The sequence below is a fragment of the Bubalus kerabau genome, chromosome 18 (assembly GCF_029407905.1).
Source record: "Bubalus kerabau isolate K-KA32 ecotype Philippines breed swamp buffalo chromosome 18, PCC_UOA_SB_1v2, whole genome shotgun sequence".
In the NCBI taxonomy this organism is placed as follows: Eukaryota; Metazoa; Chordata; class Mammalia; order Artiodactyla; family Bovidae; genus Bubalus; species Bubalus kerabau.
This window is the reverse complement of record NC_073641.1, coordinates 33,076,144-33,093,856: the sequence shown is the minus strand read 5'-3', so window position 1 is coordinate 33,093,856 and position 17,713 is coordinate 33,076,144. Positions and strand designations below refer to the sequence as shown.

Genomic DNA, 17,713 nt, shown 5'->3' with positions numbered 1-17,713 from the left:
TCAGTCGCTCAGTCGTGTCCAACTCTGCGACCCCATGGACTGCAGCACACCAGGCTTCCCTGTCCATCACCAACTCCTGGAGCTTGCTAAAACTCATGTCCATCGAGTCAGTGATGACATCCAACCATCTCATCCTCTGTCATCCCCTTCATCTCCTGCCTTCAATTTTTCCCAGCATCAATGAGTAAGTTTTCCAATGAGTCAGTTCTTCGCACCAGGTGGCCAAAGTATTGGAGCTTCAGCTTCAGCATCAGTCCTTCCAATGAATATTCAGGACTGATTTCCTTTAGGGTTGACTGGTTTGATCTCCTTGTAGTCCAAGGGACTCTCAAGTATTCTCCAACACCACAGTTCAAAAGTATCAATTCTTCAGTGCTCAACGTTTTTTATGGTCCAGCTCTCACATCCATACATGACTGCTGGAAAAACCAAAGCTTTGACTAGACAGACCTTTGTTGGTAAAGTAATGTCTCTGCTTTTTTAGTATACTATCTGGGTTGGTCATAGCTTTTCTTCCAAGGAGCAAGCGTCTTTTAATTTCCTGGCTGCAGTCACCATCTGCAGTGATTTTGGAGCCCCCCAAAATAAAGTCTGCCACTGTTTCTATTGTTTCCCCGTCTATCTCCCATGAAGTAATGGGACCAGATGCCATGATTTTCATTTTTCGAATGTTGTTTTAAGCCAGCTTTTTCACTCTCCTCTTTCACTCTTATCAGTTCCTATCCCTCACCGTTTTCCCAGGCCCCCAAAATACCACTACAAATTTTTTGTTATTCATTAAAAAAAGCACAGATTTTTTTTTAATTTTATTTTATTTTTAAACTTTACATAACTGTATTAGTTTTGCCAAATATCAAAATGAATCCGCCACAGGTATACATGTGTTCCCCATCCTGAACCCTCCTCCCTCCTCCCTCCCCATTCCATCCCTCTGGGTCGTCCCAGTGCACCAGCCCCAAGCATCCAGTATCGTGCATCGAACCTGGACTGGCAACTCATTTCATACATGATATTTTACATGTTTCAATGCCATTCTCCCAAATCTTCCCACCCTCTCCCTCTCCCACAGAGTCCATAAGACTATTCTATGCATCAGTGTCTCTTTTGCTGTCTCATACACAGGGTTATTGTTACCATCTTTCTAAATTCCATATATATGCGTTAGTATACTGTATTGGTGTTTTTCTTTCTGGCTTACTTCACTCTGTATAATAGGCTCCAGTTTCATCCACCTCATTAGAACTGATTCAAATGTATTCTTTTTAATGGCTGAGTAATACTCCATTGTGTATATGTACCACAGCTTTCTTATCCATTCATCTGCTGATGGGCATCTAGGTTGCTTCCATGTCCTGGCTATTATAAACAGTGCTGCGATGAACATTGGGGTACACGTGTCTCTTTCCCTTCTGGTTTCCTCAGTGTGTATGCCCAGCAGTGGGATTGCTGGATCATAAGGCAGGTCTATTTCCAAAAAAAGCACAGATTTTTATCATTGGCACTTACTGCATGGAGACAACAAAAGTATGCTCAGAGCTGGTGTTTTATTTTATTTATTTTTGACTGCTGGGTCTTTGTTGATATGCACGGGCTCTCTCTAGTTGCGGTGAGCACGAGCTACTCTTTGTTGTGGTGCATGGGCTTCTTATTTCGGTGGCTTCTCTTGTGGTGCACAGGTTCTGGGCACATGGGCTTCAGTAGTTGCAGCACGTGGGCTCAGTAGTTGTGGCATGTGTGCTCGGCAGTTGTAACCCCTGGGGTCTAGAGCATGGACTTGGTAATAGTGGCTCATGGGTTTAGTTGCTCTGGGGTACGTGGGATCCTCCTGGACCAGTGATAGAACACATGTCCCCTGTGTTGGCAGACAGATTTTTATCCACTGTGAAGTAAAGTGAAAGCTGCTCAGTTGTGTCCAACTCTTTGCGACTTCATGGACTGCAGAGTCCGTGGAATTCTCCAGGCCAAAATACTGGAGTGGGTAGCCTTTCCCTTCTCCAGGGGATCTTCCCAACCCAGGGATCAAACCCAGTAATACAACGGAAGTCCTAGTTGGTATTTTCAATGCTTATAAAACTAATGGCCAATTATTTAACTTTGTGCTCTCTGTTTAAAGTCAGTTTGCCTGTATCCTCTTCCAATTAATGTTGATTAGAATAAATTCATTTGGTTGGTTATTATTTGCTTCCTACAATCAAACATACTCTTTTTTTTCTTTTGGGCTGCCGATGTTAGCGATATGTTAGTTAGTGATGGATGTTAGTTCCCAGAACAGGGATAAACCTGCTCTACCTGCATTGGAAGCACAGAGTCTTAACCACTGGACTGCCAGGAAAGTCTGCAAGCACACTCTTGCTTGGTCTACCTGAGAGAAGAGGGCTGAGACTGAGGTTAGTGATGGTCACTTTGAAATCTGGTGTCTGCATTATTAAAAATCCCCATAAATGAAGTATATTAGCTCATTGAAGTTATTTACTTTGCTAATAATTATTTACAATAAGGAAGTTTGAAACAACAAACTACTGATAACTATTTGAGGTAATAACCACAACAAAAATATTAACTTGACCTGTTCTCTGTCCAAGTTTTAACTAGAGGCAGTGTTTTGGTGGCTTCCCAGTTAGCTCAGGGGTAAAGAATCTGCCTGCCAATTCAGGTAGATGCAGGAGATGTGGGTTGGATCTCTGGGTCAGGAAGATCCCCTGGAGTAGGAAATGGCAACCTGCTCCAGTATTCTTACCTGGGAAATCCCATGGACAGAGAAGTCTCATGGGCTGCAGCCCATGGGGTCGCAAAGAGTCAGATAGAACTGAACAACTAACACTTTTCACTTTCAGTCTTAGGACTATTGACGTTTGGGGTCAGGCAATTCTTTGCTGTAAGGGGCTACCTAGTGTAATACAGGATGTTTAGTAGCATCCCTGGTCTCTATCCATTAGCTGCCTCCCTTTTCTTGTTGTGATGACCAAAGATCTCCAGACACTATGGGAAAAATTTTCCCCAGCTGGGAACCAACCATTGTTCTCAGTCTTGAGAGAGAAAGAAGCAAACCTCTGCTCTACTCCCCCACCTACACATGTGTTTTAAGCCAACCTTAGGTTTTTCCCATTTTATTGATATGATTGACATATGTGTGCTCAGTTGCTCAGTTGTGTCATATTGATATATAGTACTGCATATGTTTAAGGAGTATAGCATAATAATGTGACTTACATTTATTGGGAAAGAAGCCTAGTTTTTAATCCTTATCAAATACTCCTACCTCACTGTACTTGCAGTATCTTGAACCTGTTTCTAGGTTGCACTTATCATGGTTCATTATTATTTTAAAGCATGGGGCTGTGTCCTTTCCCGTCTGTGAACTCCTCCAGGACAAGAACAGCGTTTTTACTTTGTCTGGATGCAGTAGAAGTCCTCAAGTTGAATGACCTTCTGTATTGCTTAAACACAAGAAATGTTCGCAAAGTAAGGGTTTCCCTGTAGTTTATTTCTTTTTAAGGATATGGAATATCTGTCTTGCCTCATGCCTTTGAATTTCGTAATTTTTAAACTCATCTTATATATTTCAATTAAAGTGAAAAAGCAGTGACCATCTTGACAACTTCATGATGATTCAGCTTTGGATAAGTGAACCAATGTGTATCTTATTCCTCCCACTTTCAGTCAGAAGACACCTGCAGACTAAGTAACAGGAGTCATCGCTTGCAAAGCCGTTTAGCAGTTTTGCCGAAACCAGCCTAGGCCTGGTCAGGACACAACGTCCACCAAGGGCGCTCTCCAGCCCGTGGCTATTAATACTCAAAGAAGCACACGGCTTTCCGTGGGCGGGCCGTTGGAAGACCCGTCCTTAGATGTGTGTTAATTTTCGGGCCTTGACATCGTTTCGGAAGCATTTAACTCCACCTCTCCATCCGGAATTAAAAACAACGCTCCCATTCCCGCCCGTCACCACCTCCTGGCCGCCTCTCACTTTCTTTTTGGTCTTATGTTTCAGAAGTTCTGATTTTTCCTAGAGAGCTAGAGGAAAGCCAGGTAACAAAAGTGGAGTTCTATTACTTTATTTGCTCTGGTGGGACACTACAGGCAGTCCCACTTTGTTCCTGGCTCTCCAGGAGAAGACAAATGTGGCGGTTGGCAAATTCAGCGCCCGCGCTGGGCTCCAGGTTTGATTGACAAGGACGGGCGGAGGGATCGCACGGAGGCGGGGCCGAGGAGCAGCAGGTCGAGCCCGAGACAAAGAGGGTTTTGGCAGCCCCGGGAGAAGAGGCAAGGGTTCCTTGGGGTAACTGGTCTTTGCGCTCTAAGGGGCATTTCGTGCAGTCGCTTTCTCATTTGAAGAGAGGGTGGGCGGGCTGACGGGCAGGCGGGCTGGTGGAGGGGGCCGGGCGGGAAGGGCCTGGCGAGGAGGGGAAGGGGTGGGGGGGAGGACGGAGAACCGGGGTGGGGGCTGCGCCGCGGTCACGTGGTCTCCGCAGCAACGGGGTTGGGGCTGTTCTTCCGGGTTGCTGGCGCCGCGGGGCTGCAGCCCGGGTCTGCCAGCGCGGCGTCCCCTCGCGGCCCGTGGACTCCTGGCCTCCCCGCCAAGGTGAGCGTCAATGAGCGGGCAGCCCGGGAACGCTCCTGGGGCGCAGCTGGGGAAGGGGCGTGGGGCTGGTACGGAAGGTCGAGGTCCCCGAGGTGGGAAGGAGACCTGTCAAGGAGTAGCTGGGGGCGGGGTCGGCAGTGACCGGGGCGCCGGGTGCACCCTGGAGCCTGGGGCCGGGCCTCGAGGGCCCTCTTTCTGGTCTCAAGCTGCGGTGACTGGGAAGCGAGTCGGGGGTGGTGGATTCGAGAACTGGGTTTTCGCCGCAGAGGGCAGGGAACGAAGTGTCAGCTGTTCAGATGCAGATTTTGGAGCTTTGGGGGAATGGGCTGGAGTTCTACGGGGTCCTTTCAGCTTAAAGGATGGAAGGAGGGTGGGAGGTCATAGAGGACTTTCGATAAGTGGTGCATCCAGAGAGGTGGCACCTGGACGCCCCGAAACTGCTTGAACCCGGAGAGAATTTGGGGTGGATGACCGGCTGGAGACACAGGTGGTGGTGTTGAAAGTTTTAAGTGTATTGGGGGTGGGGTGGGGCAGGCTGGTGTTGGTCTGGGCGAGGCTGTACTGGGCTTAGAGTGGGGTCTGGGCTGGCGATGGGGGAAAGATTGTGTAGTGGGGCTGAGCTGATTCGAACTCCGGAGGCGGAATGACTATTATGCCGCCGATCTCCACCAATCGGCTTCAGAGGAAGGTTATAAATAGCGGTCCCTGGCAGATATTGGCCGGGTGGCAGTTTAGTTCCCGAGGGAGGAGCTTGAACCTGTGGGTTTGAGCGAGGTCACACTGCCTGCTAGTCTAAGCTTTGGTAGGGTATTGTGTCCTTGGTTGGCATGTCTCGCTTTTAAAAGCGTGACTTGTTTATTACAGTTGCAGGTGCCCTTTATTCGCCCTCTGGTGCAGGGAAGTCCTTAAGGAATCTGTAAGGAGTCTTGTAGGACAGGATGTATTCGGAACAGTGAGGGTTGTGTGCTTTTATTTAAAATGTTTCCCTCTTCTTCTGCAAACTGTGGCTGTTTAAAAATTAAAAAAAAAATTGAATTGGCAGTTTAGAATTGCTTTCTTATCAGCAAGTGTGCTCAGGCTGCTTACCTCTGCTGATGGAATCACTTTTCCACAAAGCTACATAGCCTTTAATTTTTAAAGGAAACTTCCTGAAAGTCCTTGGAGAATATATTCATAGAACCCCAGGCTTCAGGTTATCTAACTCTAGTTACACATTCACTCAATCAGACAATACTTGCTGATTTCCTCTATTTTGTGCAAGGCACTGGGCCAGAGGTAATACTAAAGTGAATACTGATAGCAGTAAAGATACTGTGTCCTTTTAATCCTCACAGTGACCCTACAAGGTCCTGTTATTATTTTCCCCATTTTAAAGGTGATGAAATCAGATACAGAGAAGTTCAGTGACTTGCCAAGGTGACACAGCTAATGCGTTGCAGGTGGGGCTTCCAACTAAGAGTTCACACTCTTAGCCTCTATGTTATCCTCTCTCAGCTTCTTGCCTCCAAAGATTTTTTAATCTATTAGGGGAGATACCAAAATGACTTACATTAACTGGTGGTGTGAATGCCCCAATTTTCAGTTGTAAAGTTGCTGTCCATTTCTTAATAGCCATAGAAGCACATGGATAATAAAATAGCAGAGAGCTTTCAAGTGAAGTTAGGGGAAGATGTGACAATTAAGATAACGGCTCTTGAATAACAGCTGTCCGTGTCTGCAGTTCCTCCCCATCTGAGGATTTAGCTAACTGCACACTGTGTATATTGTACTATTGATATTTACTATTGAAAAATAGCCGCCTAGGAGCAGACCCATGAAGTTCAAACTCTGTTGTTCAAGGGTCACCTCTACTGTCTTTGCTGTAAACAAGTACTCGGCTGTGATAAAATGGTCTAGATATTCTCTGAAAATCTTTCAGGGTCATTTTTATTTGATTTAGGCTTAGTGACATTTTCTTGACACTAAACTACTTCCTTATCAACTGTCTTATATGCTCATAACTTGAATCAAGTAGAATTTGGGGGAGCACATGGTCTCTGAAGGCCTTGGCTATGTTGATGTCTGATGCCGGGGCTCTGTTCAACATCAAATTAAAATTTTTTAAGTAGACAGGGCAAATTTTGCAGACTCCAGGCCATGAAACAGGACTTCAGCTTTAGAGCATTGCAAAATCTCCATCTAATGATAAAACTTCTAGAGCCTGACTGTGCCCTTCAAGGGAGATTTCCTGCACTCCTTTTATAGAAGAGCAGACTGAGGTGCTGAGAAATGCAAGCCAAACAGTGAGTGAGTAGCAGGTTTAGACAATACCCGGGCTGCATTATAACTAGCTTTGTTATTTTGCTGATGAGGTCTGGGTAAGCCTGACCAGTGAGAATGGTGGTTGTTGGGGAGCTGAGATGATCCAGGAAGAGAAACTAGGGTAAATGAGGAGATTGGGCTAGGACTAGGTCCTTGGTAGTGGTAGGAAAAAATTTCCCTTTCGACAGGAATTATCTTTTGTATATCTTTGGATCTCCCTCAGTTCTTGGCGTAGATTCAGTGAATGTTTTCAGTGGGTGGCTGAATTTTGAACTTGTTTGTTCTCCATTCTCAGCCATGAATAACTCTAGAAGTGACCTCTGAATGAACGAGGAGGGTATTTATTGATTCAGGGAGGCTTTAGAAAAACTGAGATGAAATGACATATATGGAAATACTCTGAAAATATAAAATCTTCTATCAGCATGTAAAGAATTATTCACATTTTTGGTTGCATGCCTGGACACATCTTACATGCTCCCTTTTCCTTAGCTTTGTTCATAGTATTCTGTCCTCAAGTGCCTTTTCCTTCCTTTTCTTAGCCCTGTAGGAGGATATGATCTTTGATGCCTCAAAGAACTTTGGACTTGTGTTACTCTGCTTTCTCTGTTATTGCTTGTTGACTTTTCTTATCTCCAGGTCTGTAACCGATTCCAGTTTAATTCTACAGATGCTCCTAATGGCTGTGCCTCTGAGACTCAGCCCTTTGTGTGTTTATTGAATTAAAGAGCATCAAGAATAAGCACTACCTGGATTGAGCATTTCTATACCCAGTGTTGCTTTCTGGTATTTGCAGGAAGTGGCTTCAAGGACTTGTGGCAGTAGTTATGACATGAAAAATGAGTTAGACCCTTCTTCCTCTAGAGGCTGGAAGTATGTTTTTGCAGGCTGCTGGGTTTGGGTGCTGGGTCCCAGAAGGGCCCGCACCATGGGGCAGAGGCTAAAGGCATAGTAAGTGGAGTTAACTGTGGTTGACTGAGAAGAGTTCCTTCACATTTTTGAAGGAAAGAGCATTGGGAATCAGGGGGATGGTGGGAGAGCCTTCTGTGTACTCCCTGGGATCTGCCAGGGAGGTTGGAGAAAATAGCCACTGAAATCTCCAAAACAGTAAAGGTCAGTGCCATTTCACCTAGCTCATTTAGAGCTGGCAAAAACGGGCCTCAAGTGGTGAGAACCACTCACAGAATTCCTAGTTACGCCCACATATGCAAGCACAAACCTATGTGATAAAGTTAACTATGGAATTTTTTTCTTTTTTTAAAAATTGGAGTTGTATTTTGTGCGTGTTAAATTTTCTTGAGATGTACGCCTGGCAAACATGAATCTCACTCAGTCACGCTGGGTTTGGGGTGGGGATGTGTATGTCTCTCAGGATGTATAGCCTGCTGCGCTGAAAAGGATGGTGGGGTTTTCTGTATTGTATAGTGGCCAAACAAGTACTGCTGTACTATTTAGACAGTCTAAGGAAAGCTAAGGGGAATTTTGATTTTGTGCAGTTTTTGCTGGACAAACTGAGATGATAACTTTCATATATGATGTGACTGGACTTTATAGCAACTTTTCTTAACTTTCCAGCTACATTAAAGATCACTTAGACTTATGTGACCTAGCTTGGAATTGAATAATGAGTTTATAACTACAATTTTAAGTGGGAAAACAGATTCCAAGTTTTAAATACCTGAATTGGAAACAACCTTTTGAAGCATCTTCTTTAAGTAAAGGACTTGGCAAGTAAATTCTTTGTAGATGCCCACGTTTAACTGTTATTTTCCAACCTCTCTCAATTTGCTTTTTTTAAAAAAAGGTTTTTGATGTCCAAAAGGCAAAGTATATTATTCTCAGCACATACATTTTTGCTTTCTTTCCTTTAGTGATTTACCTTTAAGGAAGTTGGGGATCCAGAAAATCGGGAACTTCTGTGAACATGGCGAACCTACTGAAAACGGTGCTGACTGGCTGTTCATGCCATTTCCTCAGCAGTTTGGGGTCCTGTAAGGTTCTACCAGGGAAGAAGAATTTTTTACGAACATTTCATACTCATCGGATACTGTGGTGTAGTGCCCCTGTAAAACCAGGTAAAGTCTCACTTTGAGTCATAGAAACAATAGATCTGATGATGGATAAACCACGCAGTTTTATAGCCTAGTGCTTGTGAGTGGTCATTTTGAGTAAGAAACCAAATGCGTGCTTTCTTACATTTTCCATGTACGGAAGTTCTTGGCTGTCAGTGCTAACAGAGAAGAATATACAATAGAAAAAGAAAAATGTTAAATAAATTGAGTTTATACCCAGGAAACCATTGGTCATAGTAACCATTTCTCCTAGTAGCTCTTCCTCTTTCCTAGTTGGTATTGGGGAGTCATACCATACATGGCTTAATGATGCTTAAGAATTAGGAACTAAACAGATTGATTGATCTGCATTAATGTTTCTGGATTTAGTAAGTGGCAGCTTCATCTCAGTTGCTCAGGGCAGAAACCTTAGAGTCATTCCCAATGCTTCTGATCGGTATAGATCAGCTCTACATCGTATCTTGAATCTGTTATTTTCTCACCATCACCACTTTTACAATCCTGGTCCAAGCCTCCATCACCTGTCACCTGGACTATTGCGTTAGTCTTCTAAGTGGTCTCTGTGCCCTTTACCTCTGTCCCTGCCAACAGTCTGTTCTGTACAAGACAATGAGAATGATCTTTTAAAAATGAAAGATCATGTTACTCTTCTGTTCAGAATTTGCCACCAGCTTCCTAGCTCACACAGAGTAATAGCTGAAGTCTTCCAGTGGCCTACAGGCTTTCTCTGCTAGGACTCCCACATGCTTCTGTTTTGTGGTGCAAGCCAAAAGGAGGAGAGGCTAAAAGGGGAACCTTCTAAGCTGTGTCAGATCCCTTTAAGTATCTTGCCCAAAGACCTTTCCAGCACTCTGTCTATATACCTCATTGGCCAGAACTCAGGTGGCAATATGTTGCTTTAAGGGAGACTTGGACATTTAGCCTTTTATTCTAGCTGGCAACATACTTAAATAAAAATAGCATTCTGTTATTTTTAGGGGAGGAACAGCATGGATATTTGGGAGGTATCAGAAGTCTTTGCCATATAGAATGATTCTCTTTTTGTTTGAAGGACTGTTTGTGCATTAAGCATGCCTAAATTGCTGAGTGTTTTCAGTTCTTATGTCTGCCTTTGGTAGATTTCATAGCCTCTTTTCTTATTCTCACGTGACAAGTCACTATTGGCAGGGTACCTGCCCCTAAGAGCCCTCAGCCTTATCTTCAGATTAAGTGTTCTGGAAGGCCAGATTATCCAGTGTGATAAGAAAGTGTATAAAGCAAAAGTCAGTAACTACACTGAGTACATGGGAATTGTCCTTGTAAGTGAAAGCGTGTACTTCAAGATCTCTATTATCAATTACGAGTAAGGCTTTTTTTGTTTGCTTAATTTCTGTTCTTGACTATTTCCTAGATAATTATTTTTTTAATTTCTAAAAGATGAGGATTCTGTTTATTCCTTAATATAGCCACAATTTCATTAACACATTGAAAAGCTCGAAAAGTAATTTCAGTCAGTTTTAATATTTTCTCAAATTTTTTTTTAAACAGATGCCTAGTTCAAATTATGATCCAAACAGAGTCCATGTGTTGTATTTACTTGCTTGTCTCTTAGGTCTCTTTCAGTCTGTACGTTCCTCTTCTCTCTTTTCTTTTTATTTGTTGAAGAATTTAGTTGTCCTGTAGAATTTCCCACATTATTCCCTTAGTATTATTTAACTAGGTTTCTTGTATTTTCTGTAATATTTAGCTAGATCTCAAGGCTTGCTCTGACTCAGGTTTGCCTTTTTCAGCTAGTGTACTTCATAGGTGATGTTGTGCACTATCTGTTGTATTACATCAGGAGGATTGATCAGTGAGTTTAGATGTTGTCAGTGTGATCTATCTTTTGTGAAGTTCCCATCGATTTTTCACTCAGAGGCGCTAGCAGCGGTTTAACTGATTGTTAACTAAATATGTAATTTTATCAGTAGCTTTAATATCCTATCATTTTATCTTCATTTATTAGCTAGAATTTTTCTATTAAAAAAACTTTCCTTATGTTACAGTCATCCCTTAGTATCCATGGGGGATTGGTTCCAGACCTCCCGTGAATACCAGAATCTTTGGATGCTCAAGTTCCTCATATAAAATGGTGTAGTATTTGCATATAACCTACACAGATCCTCCTGTATACTTTAAATCATGTTTACGTTACTTATCTTTAGGTTAAATCATCTTTAGGTTGACTTTCCTGGTGGCTCATATGGTAAAGTGTCTGTCTACAATGCGGGAGACCCAGGTTCCATCCCTGGGTTGGGAAGATCCTCTGGAGAAAGAAATGGCAACCCACTCCAGTACTCTTGCCTGGATAATCCCATGGACGGAGGAGCATGGTAGGCTACAGTCCATGGGATCGCAAAGAGTTGGACACGATTGAGTGACTTCACTTTTTTTCTTAGGTTACTCATGATGCCTGTGTGTGTTAAGTCACTTCAGTCGTGTCTGACTCCGTGTGACCCTATGGACTGTAGCCCGCCAGGCTCCTCTGTTCATGGGATTCTCCGGGCAAGAATACTGGAGTGGGTTGCCATGCCTTCCTTCAGGTGATCTTCCTGACCTAGGGATGGAACCCGCAGCTCTTATGTCTCTTGCATTGGCAGGCGGGTTCTTTACCACTAGTGCCACAATACAATGTAAAAAATCTAAGTTTGCTTTTCAGAACTTACGGAATTTATTTTTAATACTTTTGATCTGCATTTGGTTGAATCTGTGGATACAGAGTGCATGCATGCTAAGTCACTTCAGTCGTGTCTGACCCTCCTGCATTGGTAGGTGGGTTCTTGACCACTAGTACCACCTGGGAAGTCCGTGGATAAGGAGGGCCAACTGAATTTAGTTACTCTGAGGTTGTATGGAAAAGGTGGGTAGATGTTTGATCAGTGTTCAGTATTTACTAGTTTTGCTCATCAGTTGGTTCTCTTATGTATGCATTTTCTACTTCTGCTGTATTAGGTGATTACAAACCAGCTTCATATGACACATTTATTTTATTATCTTATACTTCTGGACGCCAAAGCCTGAGATGGTTCTCACTGGTTGTCAGCAGGACGCATTCCTTCCAGAGGCTCTAGGGGAGAATCTGTCTCCTTGCCTTTTCTAGTTTCTGGAGACTGTCTACGTTCCTTGGCTCATAGCCTGTTTCTCTGTCTTCAAAGCCAGCAGGATAGCATCTCCAAATTTTTCTTTGACTCTGACTCTTCTGCTCCCTTCTTTCACATTTAAGGATCCATGTGATATATTGAGCCCACCCACATAATTTAGAATATTCTCCCTGTTTCAAGGTCAGTTGATTAACAACCTTGATTCCATCTGTTACCATAATTCTCCTTTGCCATGTACTGGAACATATTCACTGATTCTGAGGATTAAGACATGGATATATTTGGGAGACTGTTATTCATCTCACCACATATTACTTTCTCCAAAGTTGAGAAGCTTTTAGCAAATATTTATTTTTTGAATATTTTTGAATTTTGAAATATTTATTATAATGAATGCATGGATTTTAATATCTTTATATGTATTTTATGACATTTGAAATAAATTATTTTCCTTTTTGATGCTCAAATTGTCTCATATCTGGCCAGTGGAAGCCCTTCCAGGTTGATTCCTAAATCCTTTTGATGTGACTTCATCTGTCTTTGGTAACTTCCTTGGCATATGATATGTAGGACCTAGAGAATTTGAGGTTGTCCAATGAGTGAACTCTAGATAAGTTTATATAATTAATTTTTCACCTTAATCCAAAATATTTGCTATCTTTCAGTTATTTTCCTCTCTTTTAAGTAGAGAGGAAGATTCAGCATGTGTTTGCCTTTGGCTTACTATCAATTATTACTGCTTAAATAGTATGAGATCTAAGACTGTATGTCCAAATGCAGCTATTTTTAGGTTGATTTAGTCTCTGTAAAGTTTCACTTAATAAGTTACTCTGTAGAGATATTTTGATTTACCTTTTTATTATATATATTTAAAGTTTAGATTGCTAGAGTAAGTTTTCTAGACTTTAATAAGACATACAGAAGCAGATGCTCTTCATTAAAAAGATCATGCCCATATATTGAGTAAAACAACAGAAAAAAAAAACTAGTGTATTTTAGCTAAGGCTGGTCTGAACTGTATATAAATAATTTGTTGCTGTTCAGTTGCTAAGTTGTGTCCAACTCTTTGCAACTACGTGGACTGCAGCATGCCAGTTTTCTCTGAAGGTGAGATGTTCCAGGCAAGAATACTGGAGTGAGTTGCCATTTCCTTCTTCAGGGATAAATAATTTAACTGTGTTATACAGGTTCTTCTGTGTTGCAGGGAACAGAATCACAGCAGGTTATATTTTGTGATGAGGTTTGATTTTTGGTGTATGGATTTTTGGGAAGTATGGAGCACGGGGAACCGTTCTTCTCCTTCTTGGAGAAGTGGGCTGTTATTCTGGATGTCATTGTCGTCACTCCTCTTTTCCATCTGCATGCCTACTACCAGCGTTTCTACTGCTGTGGCTGCTGACCCTCTCCCTTTGATTACCTTGTGGCTCTGTTTACAAATAGTTGCTGCGTCATTCTACTCTCCTGGTCCTTTTTGGTGGGTCTCATGTCCCGTTTCTCTCTGAGAGATCCTGATTGGGTTGAATAGTCATTGGCCAACATGGAGTATCCACAGGGCCGAGTTCCTCTATAAGTTGTCTCATGCGCTACTGGTTTTCCTTCTGTCTGGCCTGTAGACTGTTATCTTTAACCCAGCTGCTGACCCCCTGGTCTAATCAGTTGTGACCAAGAATAGATGATGCACAAACTGGAATCAGGATTGTGGGGAGAAATATTAATAACCTCAGATAGGCAGATGACACCACCCTTATGGCAGAAAGTGAAGAGGAATTAAAGAGCTTCTTAATGAAAGTGAGAGAGGAAAGTGAAAAGCTGGCTTAAAACAACATTCAGAAAATAAAGATCATGGCATCTGGTCCCATCACTTCATGACAAATAGATGGGGAAACAATGGAAACAGTGACAGACTTTATTTTCTTGGGCTCTAAAATCATTGTGGATGGTGACTGCAACCATGAAATTAAATGACACTTGCTCCTTGGAAGAAAAGCAATGACAAACCTAGATAGTGTATTAAAAAGCAAAGGCATTAGTTTGCCTACAAAGATCCATGTAGTCAAAGCTGTGGTTTTTCCAGTAGTCATATATGGATGTGAGAGCTGGGCAATAAAAAGGGCTGAGTGCCGAAGAATTGTTACCTTCGCACTGTGGTCTGGAGAAGACTCTTGAGAGTCTCTTGGATAGCAAGGAGATCAAACCAGTCAATCTTGGATGAAATCAACCCTGAATATTCATTGGAAGGACTGATGCTGAAGCTGAAACTCCAGTACTTTGGCCACCTGATGCAAAGAGCCGACTCATTGGAAAAGACCCTGACTCTGAGAAAGATTGAAGGCAGGAGGAGAAGGGGATGACAGAGGATGAGATGGTTGGATGGCATCACTGACTCAATGGATATGAGTTTGAGCAAGCTCTGGGAGATGTTGAAGGATAGGGATGTATGGTGTGCTGCAAACCATGGTGTCGCAGAGTCAAGACATGACTGAGTGACTGAGCAACAGTTACTTCCGTCTTCCTTAAAGATAAGGACCAGGGGGCCATAAACCACAGAGGTTTAGTTTGATGAGTGGAGTTAGTTTGTTGAGTGGCCTTTCAACCCATTTTTCCCCTAAGAATAAGCTAAGCTAGCTAGTTATATGCCTCAAAGAAAGCCATTTGGTTAAATATTTTTTTTCAGGAGAGTAGGTGTAAGAATTTCCCATCATCTATCAAAAAAAGTTAAAAAATTATGATTATGAATCAGGAACATCACTTTGAACAGCAGTCTGTACATGTAGTGTATTTTGAACAAATTTCCCATTTCCATTTTCTGAACTGCATTATTAAAACTTTGAATTTTGGTGGTGTTTCTTACCAAATTTTTTTTTGTCTTTGTTGTAGGAATTCCATACAAGCAACTAACTGTTGGGGTCCCCAAAGAGATTTTCCAAAATGAGAAGCGAGTGGCATTGTCTCCTGCTGGCGTTCAGGCCTTGGTCAAGCAGGGGTTTAATGTTGTTGTGGAATCTGGTGCAGGTGAAGCTTCCAAGTTCTCAGATGATCACTACAGAGCAGCAGGTGCCCAGATCCAAGGGGCGAAGGAAGTGCTGGCTTCTGATTTGGTGGTCAAAGTAATTATTCCTTTCCCCCTTCCATTTATGGCTTGCTGACTTTTCTAAATCTTCTTGTAGAAAGATTACTTCTTGTACAAAGATTAAAGTACCTTCTCTTTTGTTATAGTTTTCATACTTTCAAATGATGCTTTTTTCCTCGAAGAAACGATTGCATGTTGTGACTATTCTCCACGTTTCAGTAGAACTTTTATGAAAGTGAAAGTGTTGGTCACTCAGTCATGTCCGACTCTTTGTGACCCCGTGGGCTGTAGCCTACCAGGCTCCTCTGTCCCTGGAATTCTCTAGGCAAAAATACTGGAGTAGGTTGTCATGCCCTCCTCCAGGGGATCTTCCCAACCCAGGGATCAAACCTGGGTCTCCCACATTGTAGGCAGATTCTTGACTGTCTGAGCCACCAGGTAACTCAGAACTTTTATGAGGCAATGTGAACTATATTACTGTATTTAAGCACGAGAAAAGAAGAAATGATCTTCTTTCTTACATTTGCTGTGTGGAATTTCCTTTTTATTGGCTAGGTAACATTCATACCATATGGTTCCTATATGTCCACAGTACCCCTGGGTGAGTATTTGCTGCTGCTGCTGCTAAGTCGCTTCAGTTGTGTCCAACTCTGTGCGACCCCATAGACGGCAGCCCACCAGGCTTCCCCGTCCCTGGGATTCTTCAGGCAACAACACTGGAGTGAGTTGCCATTTCCTTCTCCAGTGCATGAAAGTGAAAAGTGAAAGTGAAGTCGCTCAGTCGTGTCCGACTCTAGCGACCCCATGGACTGCAGCCTGCCAGGCTCCTCTGTCCATGGGATTTTCCAGGCAAGAGTACTGGAGTGGGATGCCATTGCCTTCTCTGGGGTGAGTATTTAACTCCTACTAGAATAGTAAGAGGCAAAGAACTCCTTGGACTGAATGCACAGTAGTATTCTGATATCTTGAAGGATCGTAGGTCAGTGATTTAACTGATGTAAGTATTATTTCCAGAGGGCAGGACTATTCTGGAAAAAGTAACGTTGGACTTAGAATAGACTTACCTACTTTAATAAAAGGTCTTAAGGTAATGTGTAATAGAGAGCTATATGCTAAAGAACTTTACAAATAAAATCTGAAGTAAAAAATCATGTAGAGAAAGGGAAACTGTATCAAGAGTATAACATAGATGAGCTGAACAGTAACTTAAATCTTAAGTCTTCTGTAACCAAGGCAGGGGGGGCAGGGTGGCTCAGTGGTAAAGAATCTGCGTGCAATGCAGGAGTCGCAGAAGATGCAGGTTCAGTCCCTACATCAGGAAGATCCCTTGGAGGAGGGCATGGCAACCCATTCCAGTATTCTTGCCTGGAGAATCCCTGTGGACAGAGGCGCCTGCTGCGCTATAGTCCATATGGTCGCAAAGAGTCAGACACGACTGAAATGTCTTAACACGCAACCAAGGCAAGTAGTGAGGTATGGATTAAATAAGCATGTTTATCAGGTTAAAATAGTCTCACTTTTCTAGGATAGACCAGCTTTTTTCCTACATTAATTTCTAAAGGGGAATCAATACATAGGCTTTTTTACATATAGTCAACTGAATAACTTGTTAGGATCTTACATAGTGTTTTTTGCAGGAGACACAAAACTTTTTCTATAGAAAATTAATAACAAATTTATGATATGGAAATAAATAGTAATTTAAGTGTTTAAGCATTTAGGTATACTGATACTCGAGATAACAGTATAATAAAAGCTTAGGGGAAAATCGAAAAATAAGTATAAACCATTCTAATGTATGTTTTAGGGATCAAAAACCTTTTCAGATACCCCACAAAAAGAGGTTACTAGGGTGCACATAAGCTTTAGAAATGCTATGTGTTTCCTGTAGATTCACAACGTATATGAACCATGTTAAAGACACTGAGGAATCCTGTAATATGAAAACTTAAATAATTTTATATTTGTAGTAATAAACTACTTGACCTAGGGTCTCTCTTCTGAGTCAAGCCTGTTAATATTCTGAGGAATTCGTTCCCCCAAAAAGCATCTTCAGGGAAACATTCTGTTGGCTTCACTCACTCAGATGTCAGCAGTTTCAGCTAAGCATTTGATAGGGGCCAGGAGAATTCAAAGTTGTCCTCTAATGTTTATTAAATCTATATTATAGATTCTCACTGAGGAAAAAAATAGACCTTGTCAGAGAGTCTTAATTAAAGTCCAGAGCCTAAAATCACACGCATCACCACAGCAACAACTGAAATGGGAATGACAGATAAAGGTGTTTCATAGGTAAATTGAGATGAAATGCTGTTAAATGAAAGTATTGACCCAGTGTTTGTGTTTCGTTTCCTTTTAAAACAGAAGTCCCAGAGCTGTGTTTGTTCTGTGCTTTCTAGCCTAAGAGCACTGCTGTTGCAGATTGGGAGCTAATGAAATGATATACTTGAATTGAAGGTTGACTTTGAACAGGGATGTAAAACACATTTTAAAACACCTTTATAATTGGAAGTTTTAAAAATTTGGCTTGAAAAAGTAGACAGTTGAAACTTTCGGCATGTATGGTGTG

The 17,713-nt window shown here is 42.2% G+C and overlaps 1 protein-coding gene across 9 annotated transcripts in view; it reads left to right on the top strand.

Moving 5' to 3' along the window:
- Window positions 1-3,887: 3,887 nt before the first annotated feature.
- Window positions 3,888-17,713, top strand: part of NNT (nicotinamide nucleotide transhydrogenase) — a 93,406-nt gene continuing 79,580 nt past the window's right edge. For 6 of the 9 annotated variants that reach the window (XM_055554972.1, XM_055554978.1, XM_055554980.1 and 3 more), the window contains exons 1-3: window positions 4,440-4,582; window positions 8,755-8,958; window positions 14,952-15,181. In XM_055554972.1, coding sequence (XP_055410947.1) covers window positions 8,808-8,958; window positions 14,952-15,181 — 381 coding nt within the window. In that variant the 5' untranslated portion in view covers window positions 4,440-4,582; window positions 8,755-8,807. Of the gene's footprint in view, window positions 4,030-4,049; window positions 4,280-4,439; window positions 4,583-8,754; window positions 8,959-14,951; window positions 15,182-17,713 lie in introns of those variants that run through there. The other 3 variants (XM_055554974.1, XM_055554975.1, XM_055554973.1) reach the window with 3 other exon arrangements.